Source organism: Leuresthes tenuis, unplaced genomic scaffold (genome assembly GCF_036924035.1).
Source record: "Leuresthes tenuis unplaced genomic scaffold, fLeuTen1.0.hap1 SCAF_4, whole genome shotgun sequence".
Classification (NCBI taxonomy): Eukaryota; Metazoa; Chordata; class Actinopteri; order Atheriniformes; family Atherinopsidae; genus Leuresthes; species Leuresthes tenuis.
This window is the reverse complement of record NW_027325358.1, coordinates 20,858,217-20,871,516: the sequence shown is the minus strand read 5'-3', so window position 1 is coordinate 20,871,516 and position 13,300 is coordinate 20,858,217. Positions and strand designations below refer to the sequence as shown.

The window sequence follows — 13,300 nt, the reverse complement described above, 5'->3', positions numbered from 1 at the left end:
ATAATAACAATAAAAAAATTATCCAGAAAAAGTCTAGGTTTGCAGAAGTGTCTCAAAAAGCATTTTCCTTGTATGTAATGGTAATCAACCAGATGTATGTGCATTAGGAGAGAACAAGTGGTGGGGGGCTGAATGGAAGAGCTACATGCAGCTAACATTGTGTGGTAAAAATCAATCATTCATTTTCTGAATGACGACTGGAGTCTACCAGCTACCATCGAGCAAGGCTCAGGGTACACCCTGGACGGGTCCATCACCGGGCAACCACAAAGAGATATGAGTGCAACAGCCATGTATGCTGACATTTACCCCTATGGTCAATTTCAAATCACTGATTAACCTAAGATGCATGTTTTTGGATTGTGGGAGGAAGTCCTGGAGAAGTTGCACACACGAGAGGAGACCATGCAAACTTCAAACAGATTCAACCAATTTGAGTTTCATTTTTTTTTTTTTTTTTTTTTTTTTTTTCCCCTTGTCCTGTTCAGCATTATGGCAGCAGAATTGTAGTCTGAATACCTTTGATGCCAAACAGATTTGCTTTGCCAAGGGAAGTTTTATAAATGTAAAGCTCCCCTTGATGCCCATTTATTTATTTTTGTTTACAATATATAACATGTAATAGAACTGAACCGGACCGGGGGACAAGGAAAGAAGAAGAGGAAAGAAGAGGAAACAGAACAAAAATAGAAACAAAAACCAGACAACCAGCTGCTACACCTGTAAAAAACAAAACAGACAACAATCCATGGCCTCTGAGGGGAATCCAGCCTTAGCGCCACCAGGAGCACCTGAAAGCAGACAAGCAGAGAAAAAACAAACACACAAACAAACAAAAACAAGCACAAGAAGCGGTAATCGCATACAACACAGCTGTGGATAGATGACCTGAGACGACATGATAACACATCAACTGCTTAGCGAGCATGCTACTGGGCTAATGAATGTGTGTGTGTGTGTGTGTGTGTGTGTGAGAACATGCAACACCCATGGCACAGGATCTACATGGTAACCGTGGTTAGTTATGAGTGTATAAGTGTACAGGGCCACAATCCACAGCCCCCCCCCCCAGCAATCAGAAGCAGGCAGAGAGGGCCACAAGACCCAGGCCACCAGCAGCCCCCACGGAGCACAGAACCCAGGAAGCCCACCACAGGGACAACCACGCATCCACCCAGAAGACTGCAGAGGAAGCCCCCGGATAGAGCCCCCATAAGCATAGGGCAGAGGCCCTCAGAGAGCCAGGGGCAACAGCCCACTGACCCCGCCAGGTCCCAGCCGCCCAGACATGGGCCGTGCACTGGACCCGGGCCCCGGGAGCCCGAGCGGCCCCACCCAATACCCAGGAGGGCCAAGTGCCCCAGACAGCCACGCAGTGGGTCAGCGCCTGCCCCAGCGCCCCTGGCCAAGTGCCCTGGGAGCCAAGACGTGCCCACAGGTGGGTGAAGTCGCGAGCAGCGGAGAGAGGCAATGCCGCCCCCCCATCGGGAGAAGCACAGGCAGGCCAGGCCAGGCCAGGCGACAGCAAGTCCCAGATCCAGGCCCAATCATTACCACACACACTTTCACGTCCCATACATCCACACGTCCTCCCTCCCTCAACTCCGCTGGGGTGTAGCGCAGCGGGCACACCAGGGGGCCAGCAGCCCCCCAGCCACCACAGACCCCGAACCAGCAGAACAATTAATTAATCCTCTTGGCCCCTCCCGCCTCGAGCAGCAACCAGGAAGCAGGGGTGTGGGAAGAAGACCCCTCCCCTCACCCTTCTGGCTCTTCAATATTTTCTAATAGTGAGCGATTAAAATTGAGGGGCAGCCAAACTTGTAGGACTGGGAGCGCGGCCCTCTGGGCAGCCTACATACCCAAAGAGCCCCGCCCACCAGATGCCACTCAGTGTAACCACCCCCCAAGACCTAATGTGTGTGTGTGAGTGTGTGTTTGATAAGTAGTAATGTCTAAGGTGTAATTAAAACAGGGGCGGGGAACTGCAGAGTGCAACCAAAGGGGACCACCTACGTGGCCCCATCCACTACACCCCACCGAACACACACGGCCCCAAAACCCTTCATGTGTGAGTGTGTGCTGTGTACAGGAGCCAGAAGGGAGAGGGGTATGGGGATATACACCGGGGGGAGCTACTCTCCCCCGGAGAAGGCAGCCAGGGACTGGCTGCAATAGGCATCCCCGCTACCTGGGAGCCAACACAGGGCAGGAGGGGCTGATGTCCACCAGGCTCGGGGCCTGCAGCGACCATATTGCGGGAGCTACTGTACCCCCAGAAGGTACCCATCCCGCCCCACCCCACCCCACCCCACCCCGGAGGACCTCTACAAACAACAAACAAACAACAACAAAAAACAAACAGACAAACAAACAAACCACCCGGTCACACCAGTCGCAGCAGCCCGGGCCTGAGACCCACCATCACCCAGACCATCACCCAGGCCCCCCCACCCACCCACCCCAACAGGGGAAAAGCACCGCCCCCCCCCCCACCGCACGCCCCAACACCCTGAAAAAAAAAACAACCATCTGCGGACACCTTGGAGGTCCCAGAGCAACAAGCCCGGCACCAGGACCTGCACCAACCCACCCATACTGTGGCGCGTCCAGGACAACCCAGCCCCCCCAGGCACAGGCAGGGCCCCCCCCCCGGGCGCAAGGCAGCGCCCAGCCACCAGGGCCCAGGCCCAGCACCACCACCCATGCCGGAGCGGCCCAGCCACCCGGCATAGAGCCAGCAGCCACCACCCCAAGGCCTCTAAGGGACCCCGCCCCACACCGCAAGACAGTCCCACCCGCAAGCCCCCAAAACTGCCCTCCAAGCCCGACACACAGTCCCCCCCAGCAATGACCAACCCGGTCCCCACGACCCGAGAGACCACCAGACGCCAGAAGCCACACAGCCCCCCCCAGCACACATCCAACCGCCCAGAGCGACGGGACAGCAACCCACCACCACCACTAAGTGATAAAGCTAATCAGCGGGAACCAGAGAGAATTAAATTCAGCCAATTGATGTTTTGAGGAGGCAGACATTGTTTCCATGCTAATATAATCTAAAAGAAAATTTCTAAACTGGTTAATACACAGATTGTTCTTCGCTTTCCAGTTCATGAGAATAGTTTTCTTTGCGATACATAACACTGTGAGAACCATGTGTGCTGAGTTAATTTCCATGTTGATGTTGTCTAAGTCACCCAGTATGCACAGTGTGTGGCATGCAGGAATGCTACACTTAAGCCATGTTGATAGGTCCGCACAGACTTCAAGCCAGAACTTCTGGACAGGCGCACAGAACCACAAAGCGTGTGCATAATCATCAGGTGTGTTATCTGTGCAATGTGAGCAGATGTTTGAGTGTGTTAGACCCATCCTGAACATCCTTTGTCCTGTATAGTGTGTTCCAATTTGAGTTTCAAACTGTGAACCTTTTTCCTAACTGTATGTTGACCATCACACCCCCATACCGCCCCAAACTCTGAATCTATTTATCATAAAAGTGCTGCAAATAGTCAACTGTTAAGTTGGAAGCCGCCCTGTTACATATGTTACCTTAAAAAGTTCATGTCACAGTTCATTTTTTTTAAATGAGCATAAATGCGAAGGTTTCGGCTTTAAGACTACTTTATGTTTTGCTGTGAGACCAAGTTACATTTTATTTCTGCAAAAGAATAATTGCTTACAACATTACATTACAATTCATGAAATGGTTCTTTGTGGACTTTGGAGTAAAACATTTCCACTAATTCAATATTCTGAAACCAAGCATTTGCTGATAAACATGTCAGTTTTAAATAAAAATTAAACACAGTTCAGATATTTCCCATTAATAGAGTTTATTTGTCATTTGCTTCTGACTTTAATGAGAGTTCATCCACATGTTTAAAGAGAAATAATATGATGAGAGTGGAAGCGCTCCGATTACAACAGCGTTGTTGAAATCTGAAATGAGAGAAAGCTTTACAGTTATGGATAATTAATAAAACATGATAATCTGATCAGAAACAACGCTAATGTTAAAAATACATACAAAAGCTGACTCATGGTGACATTTCTTTATCAAGCAACAGTGGTGGCAACTGTAGTAGTTGCAGCTGTTGTAGTTGCAGCAGTAGTTGTGGTGGTTAGTTGAAGGAGGGCAAGAAGGAGCTGGAGCAGCTGTTGTGTATTTGTAGACGACGTGGCCTACAAGAAAATCAGGAAAAATCTTGTCAAACATACAGCAGAGGCCTGTACTGGACATTTCACAGTAACATTCAGGTGCGGTTTTACTGCACAGGACAGAGGAAACACTCACCTCATTAGAGCCAGACTCAGAGCTCGAACGAGCAAAACGCTGGTGCTCCATCTGCAGAAGGTTTGATATTATCAGTATTACTGTACTTTATTACTTTTATAACAATAGTATATGATTGTTGATAAGAATTTTGAGTATGACCATATCGAACTTACAGGTTGAGCCAAAATGAGGCTCAGGAGGCATCCAAGAATAATTGCAACCTTCAGCATGGTTTCAGTGATCACACCTGTTGGAACAATGTTAATAATAAAACACTTTGTCATATGAACTAATTGGAGAAAGTGGGTAAAAAAAAGACACTTTTCAACCTTCCACAGAAAACACTGAAAGTACATTTTGATACAATAGCAGTAAAGTACTCACAGTTTCAGCAGACTGTCTCAGAGATGGACGAGGAGCTTGTTGTAGTGTCGCTCTGGATGTTGAACTTGTCTTATATACAGTTAGAGGAGCAGAGCTGTTGGGAAACTTTGATCATTAAGAAATCTTCCACCTTCCCATTTAAAGGTGTGACCAGTGGTGACAGACAGCAACTACATATGGACAGGATTATATGGCTATGTTGGACTCATGTAACAGCTGCTACCCAAACACTAAAATCCAGTGTGTTTGTCATGTTTTACCACCTTTATGTTGGTTCATTCTCCACCCTCATCAACTATTTGGTAAATAGATGCCACACATGAAAACACCTGGTCGTCATTACACATCAAGTGATTTAGTGGTTTTAGGTAATACCCTGTGCAGTTTGCATTTCTCTGTCTTTACTTTGTTTCAGAAACTTGTTGCTCGATTGACAAAAGATTCTCAAATGCATATTGCACATTTCATTCACATGAGAGTTTTACAACCAGGCATCACTGAAGCAGTACCTGAAATAAAACAGAGGTTGTTTGATATAAAATTTCCACAACACAACTTGAACAAGAAAATGCTTTTTCAGTGAAAAAATGGCATGTATGTTGAGCACTGAATGACTTCATCTAAAATCTTATGAGCTGAACAATCGGTTGCAACATGTACGGCAGCTTAATCAAATTATGAACCTATGTTCAATGCCGCAGTGCTGTGGACCGTCAGAATACACTCAAGGCATTCCAACTACTTCTTCTAACTTTCTCCGTCGATGATTGAATAAAAAGTATAACTAGATTCACTGTACAGATGTTGTTTTTCAGGAACTTGAAAGGAATTGTGTCTAATGATGCTGTGGTTATGGTTAGTGCATCAGGATTTCATTAGATCAGAACAACAGCCTTGAAAAACATTAAGCAACCGTGAGGTTATGCATGGTATTAATGTGATAACAGTTTCGGACTGGAAAAACATGTGACTCAGAACAGCTTTAGTGGGAATTCAGCTTAATATACACCTACACTCTCCTGATTTTATTAAAAAATTATTCCATCACCAAATGCATTATCTGGGTGAGGTTTTTCATGTTTAAGAAGCTTGATTTTGTATGATTTCCGTCAGACTAACACTTTAATTTGTTTTTTACTAGTTCCATGTAAATATGTTTTCATGTGTCTGATAAATGTCTTTGTTAGTAATGGATGAACAATGTTAAATCCACACGAAAGAGTCCTTACTCTCCTGAGCACAAGTGTTAAGTCTCAAGTTCATGTTGCAGCCACAATAGTCATACTATAAAGCGACGGTTCATCCAGAATCTGACGTAAAGTTCTGCACCATTCTGTAACACAGGTGAATGTGGCTAAGCTGGAGGAATGGCCGAATGGGACGATCAGCGGTTCAGGTGAGGTAGCATGTAGTGTTGCGTCAACATTTATGGGTGCCTTCATGTGACATTTGGGGCCTTTATTTGGACAACCTGATAGTATCCTGATCCATACTGAAGCCAATATAGAATACATTTCCAGCATGAAGAAAGATAAACAGAGAGTATCCATTCGCTTGATTGGAGATGACTTTTTAACACAAATTTGATTGTTTTAAGGCATTTAAATGCATTAACTCTGACAGCACCTGTAAAAACTTTTGTTTGAAGTCAGAAATTACAACAAATCAATTTGAGTCACAAATCAAAACAGTGTGTGGGATATTTCTGTGCCCAAGAAGAGAATGAAAAACTCAAACATTGAAGTTAAGAGGGTGTCTGGAAGGGAGAGGCAATCCAACGAGAGATTCCCTCTCTACTGATGGCTGGGGTTGAAAGAGGAGCTGCACTGGAAAATCATGCTAATCAATTCATGTTGGAAATGTGTGGTTTTTATTTAGAGAGGAGTTGGATTCCAAAGAACATTGAGGCAAAATATGTTGAAGAGTCACATGAGGAGCAGCGTAGATGCAGGTGGGTGGAGTGGTCTGCTGTAGATTATCTGAGCCAAGGATGGAGCTGTAGCTGCTCTAATGTAGCACGTTTCTCAGGGTCTACGTTCAGACACAGCTGCAAGAAATCCAGGCAGTCTGGAAAGCAGGAAACAGAAGGAGAGCTGGGGTTTAGGTGGCATCTCGGTGATCCACTGAAACATGTTTTGTTTCTTGTGTAAATTTGCAGGTACGTAATTCGCTTAATTATCTACATGAGTAGAACATATAATATTTTGAACATTTGTTCAAATTTACAATAGAGTGACAAGATGATTTATGTTTTTATGAACGCAAGCTCTATATGGAGGTGTGATACCCAGTGATAGACTCCAGTTGACTTCATTCCACCCGTAGTAGTATGTCGGAGTAGAAAATGGCTCCTGATGATCCAGCAGTTCGTACAGCAGTGCTCCCAGCTGCCACACTGTGGTCGGAGCAGCCCGGTACTCTCCCTTCAGGAAGTACTCTGGAGGGGCATAGAGGCGAGTTCCTAGAACATATACAGACAGATGGAGACGGTTAATAAGACATTACAGAGGAAGGAGCCTTTAACAGAATATGTTTCTTTTCAAAAGGTTGAAGAAAAGATGTAGCTATCCTACCCCTGTATCTACGGTACGGTTCCTCACTCACAAAACAACCACAGCCAAAATCAATGACTCGGACACGTGGGACATGAGATTCTGTTTTGATGAGGATGTTGTCTACCTTGATGTCTCTGTGAAAGACTCCATTTGAGTGCATTTCAATGGCAGCATCCATTATTTGCCTGAAGATGACCTGAGAAAGAAGAAGAGTGATACAGTTCAGACTGAGATGACTTCCTTGTGAAGGCGCTGAGAGGAAGCTGGTGAGTACTTGTGCTTCAATTGTGCAGGTCTGATGACGAGTCAACACTTACATCCTAAATACATAATCTGTGTGACTCTTGTTTCCTGTACACTTGGAGTGTGAATTTCAACTCGAATTACACGATTAGAAAATACAAGAAATTCAGCTCTGTATGAGCCTCATCAACCTTAAACCTCAGTACCTTGGCATCAGTTTCCTCCAGGTAGCCTCCTTTTCTCCTGCGGTATTTGTGCAGATCAACGCAGGGGACTGGTCTTTCCATGACCAGGATAACTTCATCCTCTAGATTAAAGTGGTCCAAAAGAGTTATAGCGGCACACCTTCCAGATGACTCAACTCCACCTGCCGCTTTCACCATGAGGGCGACTTCTGCAGTGAGCTTGTCCACTGTATCATCATGAGACTAAGAGCAAAAACACAAACAAAATATTTAAAACGTCCTCTAGATTAAAAACATGAGAAGGAGATCCTTCGATATTTGCTTTGCACAATCTTACAATAAAATTAGTTTTTATGTCTGAGCTTATTTCAACATTTTCTGTTTGGACACTGATGTAATCACTTACCTTTTGTGTGCAGCAAACATTTTCTTTTGGGATGTGTTTGATGGCCACCTGAAGACAGAAACACGTTACTTCGGTTTTCTAAGAATAGAGTGAGATGTCTCTATAAGTGTGTGTGTGAAAGACTTACTGGCACAGCATCTGTTTTACTATAGCCTGCATACACAGACCCATAACCACCTTTCCCAATGACGAAGACCTCTGTATACCTGGCTTCAAATTCAGCTACAGAAACAAACATACATGTTTTATTATTACTATCATTTACTTCTTGATCACATCACAGTATCCAACACTTCAGCCCTGTGGTGCTTTTGTGCCATTTTGCTGAGATGGAAAGACAAATGTCACCCTTATGTCTTTACAGAAAAAGTCAAACTACCAGCAGCTGGTTAGCTTAGCTTAGTTTCCTCAGTGTCAGAGGTGCTGCTAGGTGGTGTTCCAGTGATTGTGCTGAGCTCAGCTAATCAGCTGATGCTTGAGACAGCTATCCCTTTGCAGTTTAATGGGACTTTCTTTCACTCTGTCAACTCACCTCGACTGGTCTTCGCTGGGAAGGGTATGTCATACAGTTTCTTCACATGTGAGGGTGAACTAATGCTGCTCTTGATCTTCCTCTCATTGCCACCTTCCATCACAATGATGCTGGTCTCACTTGAAACATTGCTCCCTCTCATCTTATTATTTGGGTTTTCTTCAGCCGGGTCAGCCTTCCTCTTGCTTCCTCTCACACTGGATCCATCTGATTTAGAAGTGATGAGGGAGTTGCTGTTGCCTTCACAGTCCCCCCTCATTTTTTTCTTAGGGGGCTCTTTATCACAGCTGGAATTCCTTTTGTTCCTCAGCTCTTTGGCATCATCCACCGTGTCGTAGGCTGGATTTCTGGTATCAGAGATGTCTGAAAGGAAGCAAACCACACAGTTGACAGTATATAGCAAAGTAACCAAGGGCAATATTGTCTTTCGTACTTCTTTCCTTTTATCTGGTAACTTTAGTCACTAGATAATTGTGATAAAAGGATATCATTCATTTTTTAAATAAAAAATTATGTTACAGGTTATGCTAGTAGTTTCCAACTATTTTGTGCTCCTGATGTCTTAGAAAAGCAGCATGTGGTCAGCGTGACATCTCAGATGTTTAGTGGTTTTCCCTCTTAATTTCTTAATTTCATGTCAATAAAAGCTCACTATGTCATCAAAAATAAAAATACAGAACATAAATCCTAAGAAGTGAAGTACCAAACTAAAGATCTCAGACTTATCTGATGTCCCTGCCGTTAAAACTGTATATGCTAAATTTAATTGCGCATACCTGTATCGGAGGCCCTTTTATAAGAGTACTTTGACTTGACAGTAATGATTTTTACATTGTGTTTGTGCATTTATGTAATCAAGGATGTGAATTATTTAATGGTCTTCCTGTCAACATGTTAGTTTCTCCCTCTGACACTGCAACTCTTCCTAACCTAGTTCCAATATAATGTAAAAGTGAGGATGTGTGACTGTCTAAGTGAATCTCTCTTTAATGCTTTGTCTGTGATACCATTTTATTTCTGTAGCCCTTTGCAGTTATTTATTTAAAACTATATTAGAGTGGAAAAACCAAGAACAACTCAAAATCCATAGACTTCTGCAATGGACAGAAGGGTTGCAAGTCTACATAGCGTATGTCAAGATGTCACAAACCCAAATGGTTCGAGTCCTATGTCCTAAATGACACTGATAGTGTGAGATGACTTCATGACAATCTTTTTGACAGGATGTCTCACTCACCTTGATATTTTCCAGAAGCCGAGGATTGAAAGCTCTTGCACTGTTGTGCAGAATTACTCTCCATGGTGTTGAAAGGATGTTCAAATTAAATTATTTGAGAAAATCTTGCAATAAGCAGTCAATAAGCAATGGACATTTTTGTAGGTCTCTTGATTTTGTGTGGTTATTTTGCAGTGAACTGGTGTTCTGTGAGTCTGTTAGAATGTTGGCCTGAAGTTCTGTCCTGATACAGCACAATCCAAAGAGTGACATGGAATGGAATGAAGAACATTAAATTATTCCACTTAACCTAATACATTGAATGATATACTTCACATACATATTATTACACCCAGTGGCGCAGATGGGATTTTTGAACTGGGGGGGCGATATGGATGTATCGCCTTAAGTACATACAGGATGGGGGGGGTCAGGGTCACTATGAATCTGGGGGGGACATGTATTATTGAAGTATTTCATACCACGAAAGGAGCCACTAAAAATGTTTTTTGTCTAAAATTAAGTTCACCTGTTTTGCTCCTGTTAAGTAATCATCTCACCAGAGCCCTTAATTACAAGATATCAAATACCAAGCCAATAGAAGCCAGCATGACAAAATTGTGCATCTCCAGTAGCAATGTATTGCAAACCTCTGAATAGATGCCACTCAAAGAAGTCCCTGGTCTTATGAAGTGCACTGCTGCTTTACAAATCAAAGGAATTAATGGTTTAAGTAAGTTTCAGTCAATACCAAGTGAGCTTGGATTCCCTTCTGTATTGTATTGGTTTAGGAAAATTGATGCAAATGTGAATCAAGCTACTCAAAACAAAAATAAATCATGTACAGTACATTTACATAATGAACTGAAAGCATCTTCATTTGACAGTTGAAGCATTGTCAGTGCTTCTCCTTGTCCTCTTTTATGATGTGTAAGATAATTGAACAATCATTTATCATATTTTATTAATTGCTTACAACATCATTTTAGTGTTATCTGTTTCATTTTAAATTTATACTGTTTTTTGGAGATCCTGAGAAAAAGCATTTCCACTATTTCAATATTCCAAAAAAAAACACCAATCATTGCTGATAAATGTCAGGTTTTATTAAAAATGAAACACACTTCAAATATTTTGCATTAATAAAGTTTATTTCTCATTTGCTGCAGATATTAACGAGAGTTGATCCACATGTTTGGATGACAAAACGTGTTGAGAGTGGAAGCGCTCTGATTAAAACAGCACTGCTGAAATCTGAAATGAGAAAAACCTCTATAGTTATTGATTATCAATAAGACATGGCAGACTAATCAGAAACAGTGTTGATGTAAAAAAATATATCCAAAAGCTGTTTTCTCTCACCAACTGACTCATGGTGACATTTCTTTATCAAGCAACAGTGGTGGCAACTGTAGTAGTTGCAGCTGTTGTAGTTGCAGCAGTAGTTGTGGTGGTTAGTTGAAGGAGGGCAAGAATGAGCTGGAGCAGCTGTTGTGTATTTAGAGACGACGTGGCCTACAAGAAAATCAGGAAAAATCTTGTGAAACATACAGCAGAGGACTGTACTGGACATTTCACAGTAACATTCATGTGCAGTTTTACTGCACAGGACAGAGGAAACACTCACCTCATTAGAGCCAGACTCAGAGCTCGAACGAGCAAAACGCTGGTGCTCCATCTGCAGAAGGTTTGATATTAGCAGTATTACTGTACTTTATTACTTTTATAACAATAGTATATGATTGTTGATAAGAATTTTGAGTATGACCATATCAAACTTACAGGTTGAGCCAAAATGAGGCTCAGGAGGCATCCAAGAATAATTGCAACCTTCAGCATGGTTTCAGTGATCACACCTGTTGGAACAATGTTAATAATAAAACACTTTCTCATATGAACTAATTGGAGAAAGTGGGTAAAAAAAAGACACTTTTCAACCTTCCACAGAAAACACTGAAAGTACATTTTGATACAATAGCAATAAAGTACTCACAGTTTCAGCAGACTGTCTCAGAGATGGACGAGAAGTTTGTTGTGTTGCTCTGAATGTTGAACTTGTCTTATATACAGTTAGAGGAGCAGAGCTGTTGGGAAACTTTGATCATTAAGAAATCTTCCACCTTCCCATTTAAAGGTGTGACCAGTGGTGACAGACAGCAACAACATCTGGACAGGATTATATGGCTATGTTGGACTCATGTGATAGCTGCTACCCAAACACTAAAATCCAGTGTGTTTGTCATGTTTTACCACCTTTAAGTTGGTTCATTCTCCACCCTTTTTTTGAAACAGTAGCTTAAATAAAACAGGTGTTGTATAATATACAACCTCCATAATACAACTTAAAGAAGAACATTCTGTTTCATGAAGAAAGTGGTGTGTATACTGAGTGCTGAATGAATAGATTGCAATCTGCCTGAGAGGCATACGTCTATAGAGTGCTATACATTTTATTTAATCTTGTACAAAGAAAGTTAAAAGCATATTTTCTTTTTTCATAAACACAGCAGTTTATATGTTTGACAATGTTTAAAACTGGATTATTTTTTTCAGTTTGACATGTACAACTAATACCACACAGTAGTGAGCACAGCCATGGAACTGGCATCATAATAAGGGGTGGACCGGGTCAAAAAGATGGCCCTGCGATTTTTTTGCCGGACACCTCAGTCTTTGGACAAAGCATTTGATGTGCCCGGATCTTTGGAGATGAGTTTATTTTTCTTTGTTGCAACTATAAGACATTGTAAAGGAGTCATTGGAGAGGAGTTGTCTAGTTACATCCAAAGAGAACACAAGAGACAGGCTCAGTGGACGAAACAACGTGCAATCTGAGAATGGAACATAGCAAACAAACTAACAACAAGATAATAAAGGACTTGGTGGTGAAACTGTGGTCTGCACGGAAAACACAGCAGAATCTATATTTTATCACCTGAGAAAAGAGAGAAATCATGGAAACTACCAGTTCTCTTCAACAACCAGGTGAGCGAAACAGAATGAATCACCAGGAGAGATTTGTATCATGTGTAGAGTAATATTAAGGATGAGGTTTGTCAGCATAACAGCTTGATGGAGGACAGTCACAGGAGCTCAAGGCTAAATCTGTCTAAAAATCCTGCAGTGTGTGACCCTCTGCTGCGGATCAGCCATGGAGTGTGAACATGCTTTTCCTTTAAAAGTCCCCAATGCAATAGAGGCATGTCTTGGAGTGTGAACGTGACAACAATCCAGTGGTAAAAATCATGTCACAACTTGACTAACCAGTAAATTGGAGCTTTTTGAATAAAACTGGATTGAAATGAACCCAATAAATTGTGTGCAACTAAATTTCTTAATTGCTTTCCTGTAGATAATCTGTTGTGAGCATATATTTTCTGTTTACTAATTGGTTTTTCAACAATTATTAGAAATCTTCCACCTTTATGTTGCAAGGTGAGGCTAATGTTTGTTGGCAGACACAACCATTACATAATCACGTGGATGTGTTGATCTTG

The 13,300-nt window shown here is 42.5% G+C and overlaps 1 protein-coding gene and 3 long non-coding RNA genes across 4 annotated transcripts in view; 1 reads left to right on the top strand and 3 right to left on the bottom strand.

The window, feature by feature from the left end:
• The window catches only part of LOC140305999 (uncharacterized), a 71,544-nt gene that overhangs the window by 11,116 nt on the left and 47,128 nt on the right, over window positions 1–13,300 (top strand). The window lies entirely within an intron of this gene.
• LOC140306000 (uncharacterized) lies at window positions 4,298–4,746 on the bottom strand. The gene is made up of 3 exons (XR_011915394.1): window positions 4,667–4,746; window positions 4,456–4,529; window positions 4,298–4,351 (listed from the first exon to the last, which is right to left on the bottom strand). It is a non-coding gene; the product is annotated as an uncharacterized lncRNA (long non-coding RNA).
• LOC140305156 (serine/threonine-protein kinase pim-2-like) lies at window positions 6,642–9,888 on the bottom strand. Its single transcript, XM_072383914.1, has 8 exons — window positions 9,825–9,888; window positions 8,588–8,950; window positions 8,183–8,277; window positions 8,056–8,103; window positions 7,671–7,892; window positions 7,240–7,417; window positions 6,954–7,127; window positions 6,642–6,733 (listed from the first exon to the last, which is right to left on the bottom strand). The coding sequence occupies exons 1-8, from the start codon at window positions 9,886–9,888 to the stop codon at window positions 6,642–6,644; spliced, it is 1,236 nt and encodes a 411-aa protein (XP_072240015.1).
• Window positions 11,430–11,873, bottom strand: LOC140306001 (uncharacterized). The gene is made up of 3 exons (XR_011915395.1): window positions 11,797–11,873; window positions 11,586–11,659; window positions 11,430–11,481 (listed from the first exon to the last, which is right to left on the bottom strand). It is a non-coding gene; the product is annotated as an uncharacterized lncRNA (long non-coding RNA).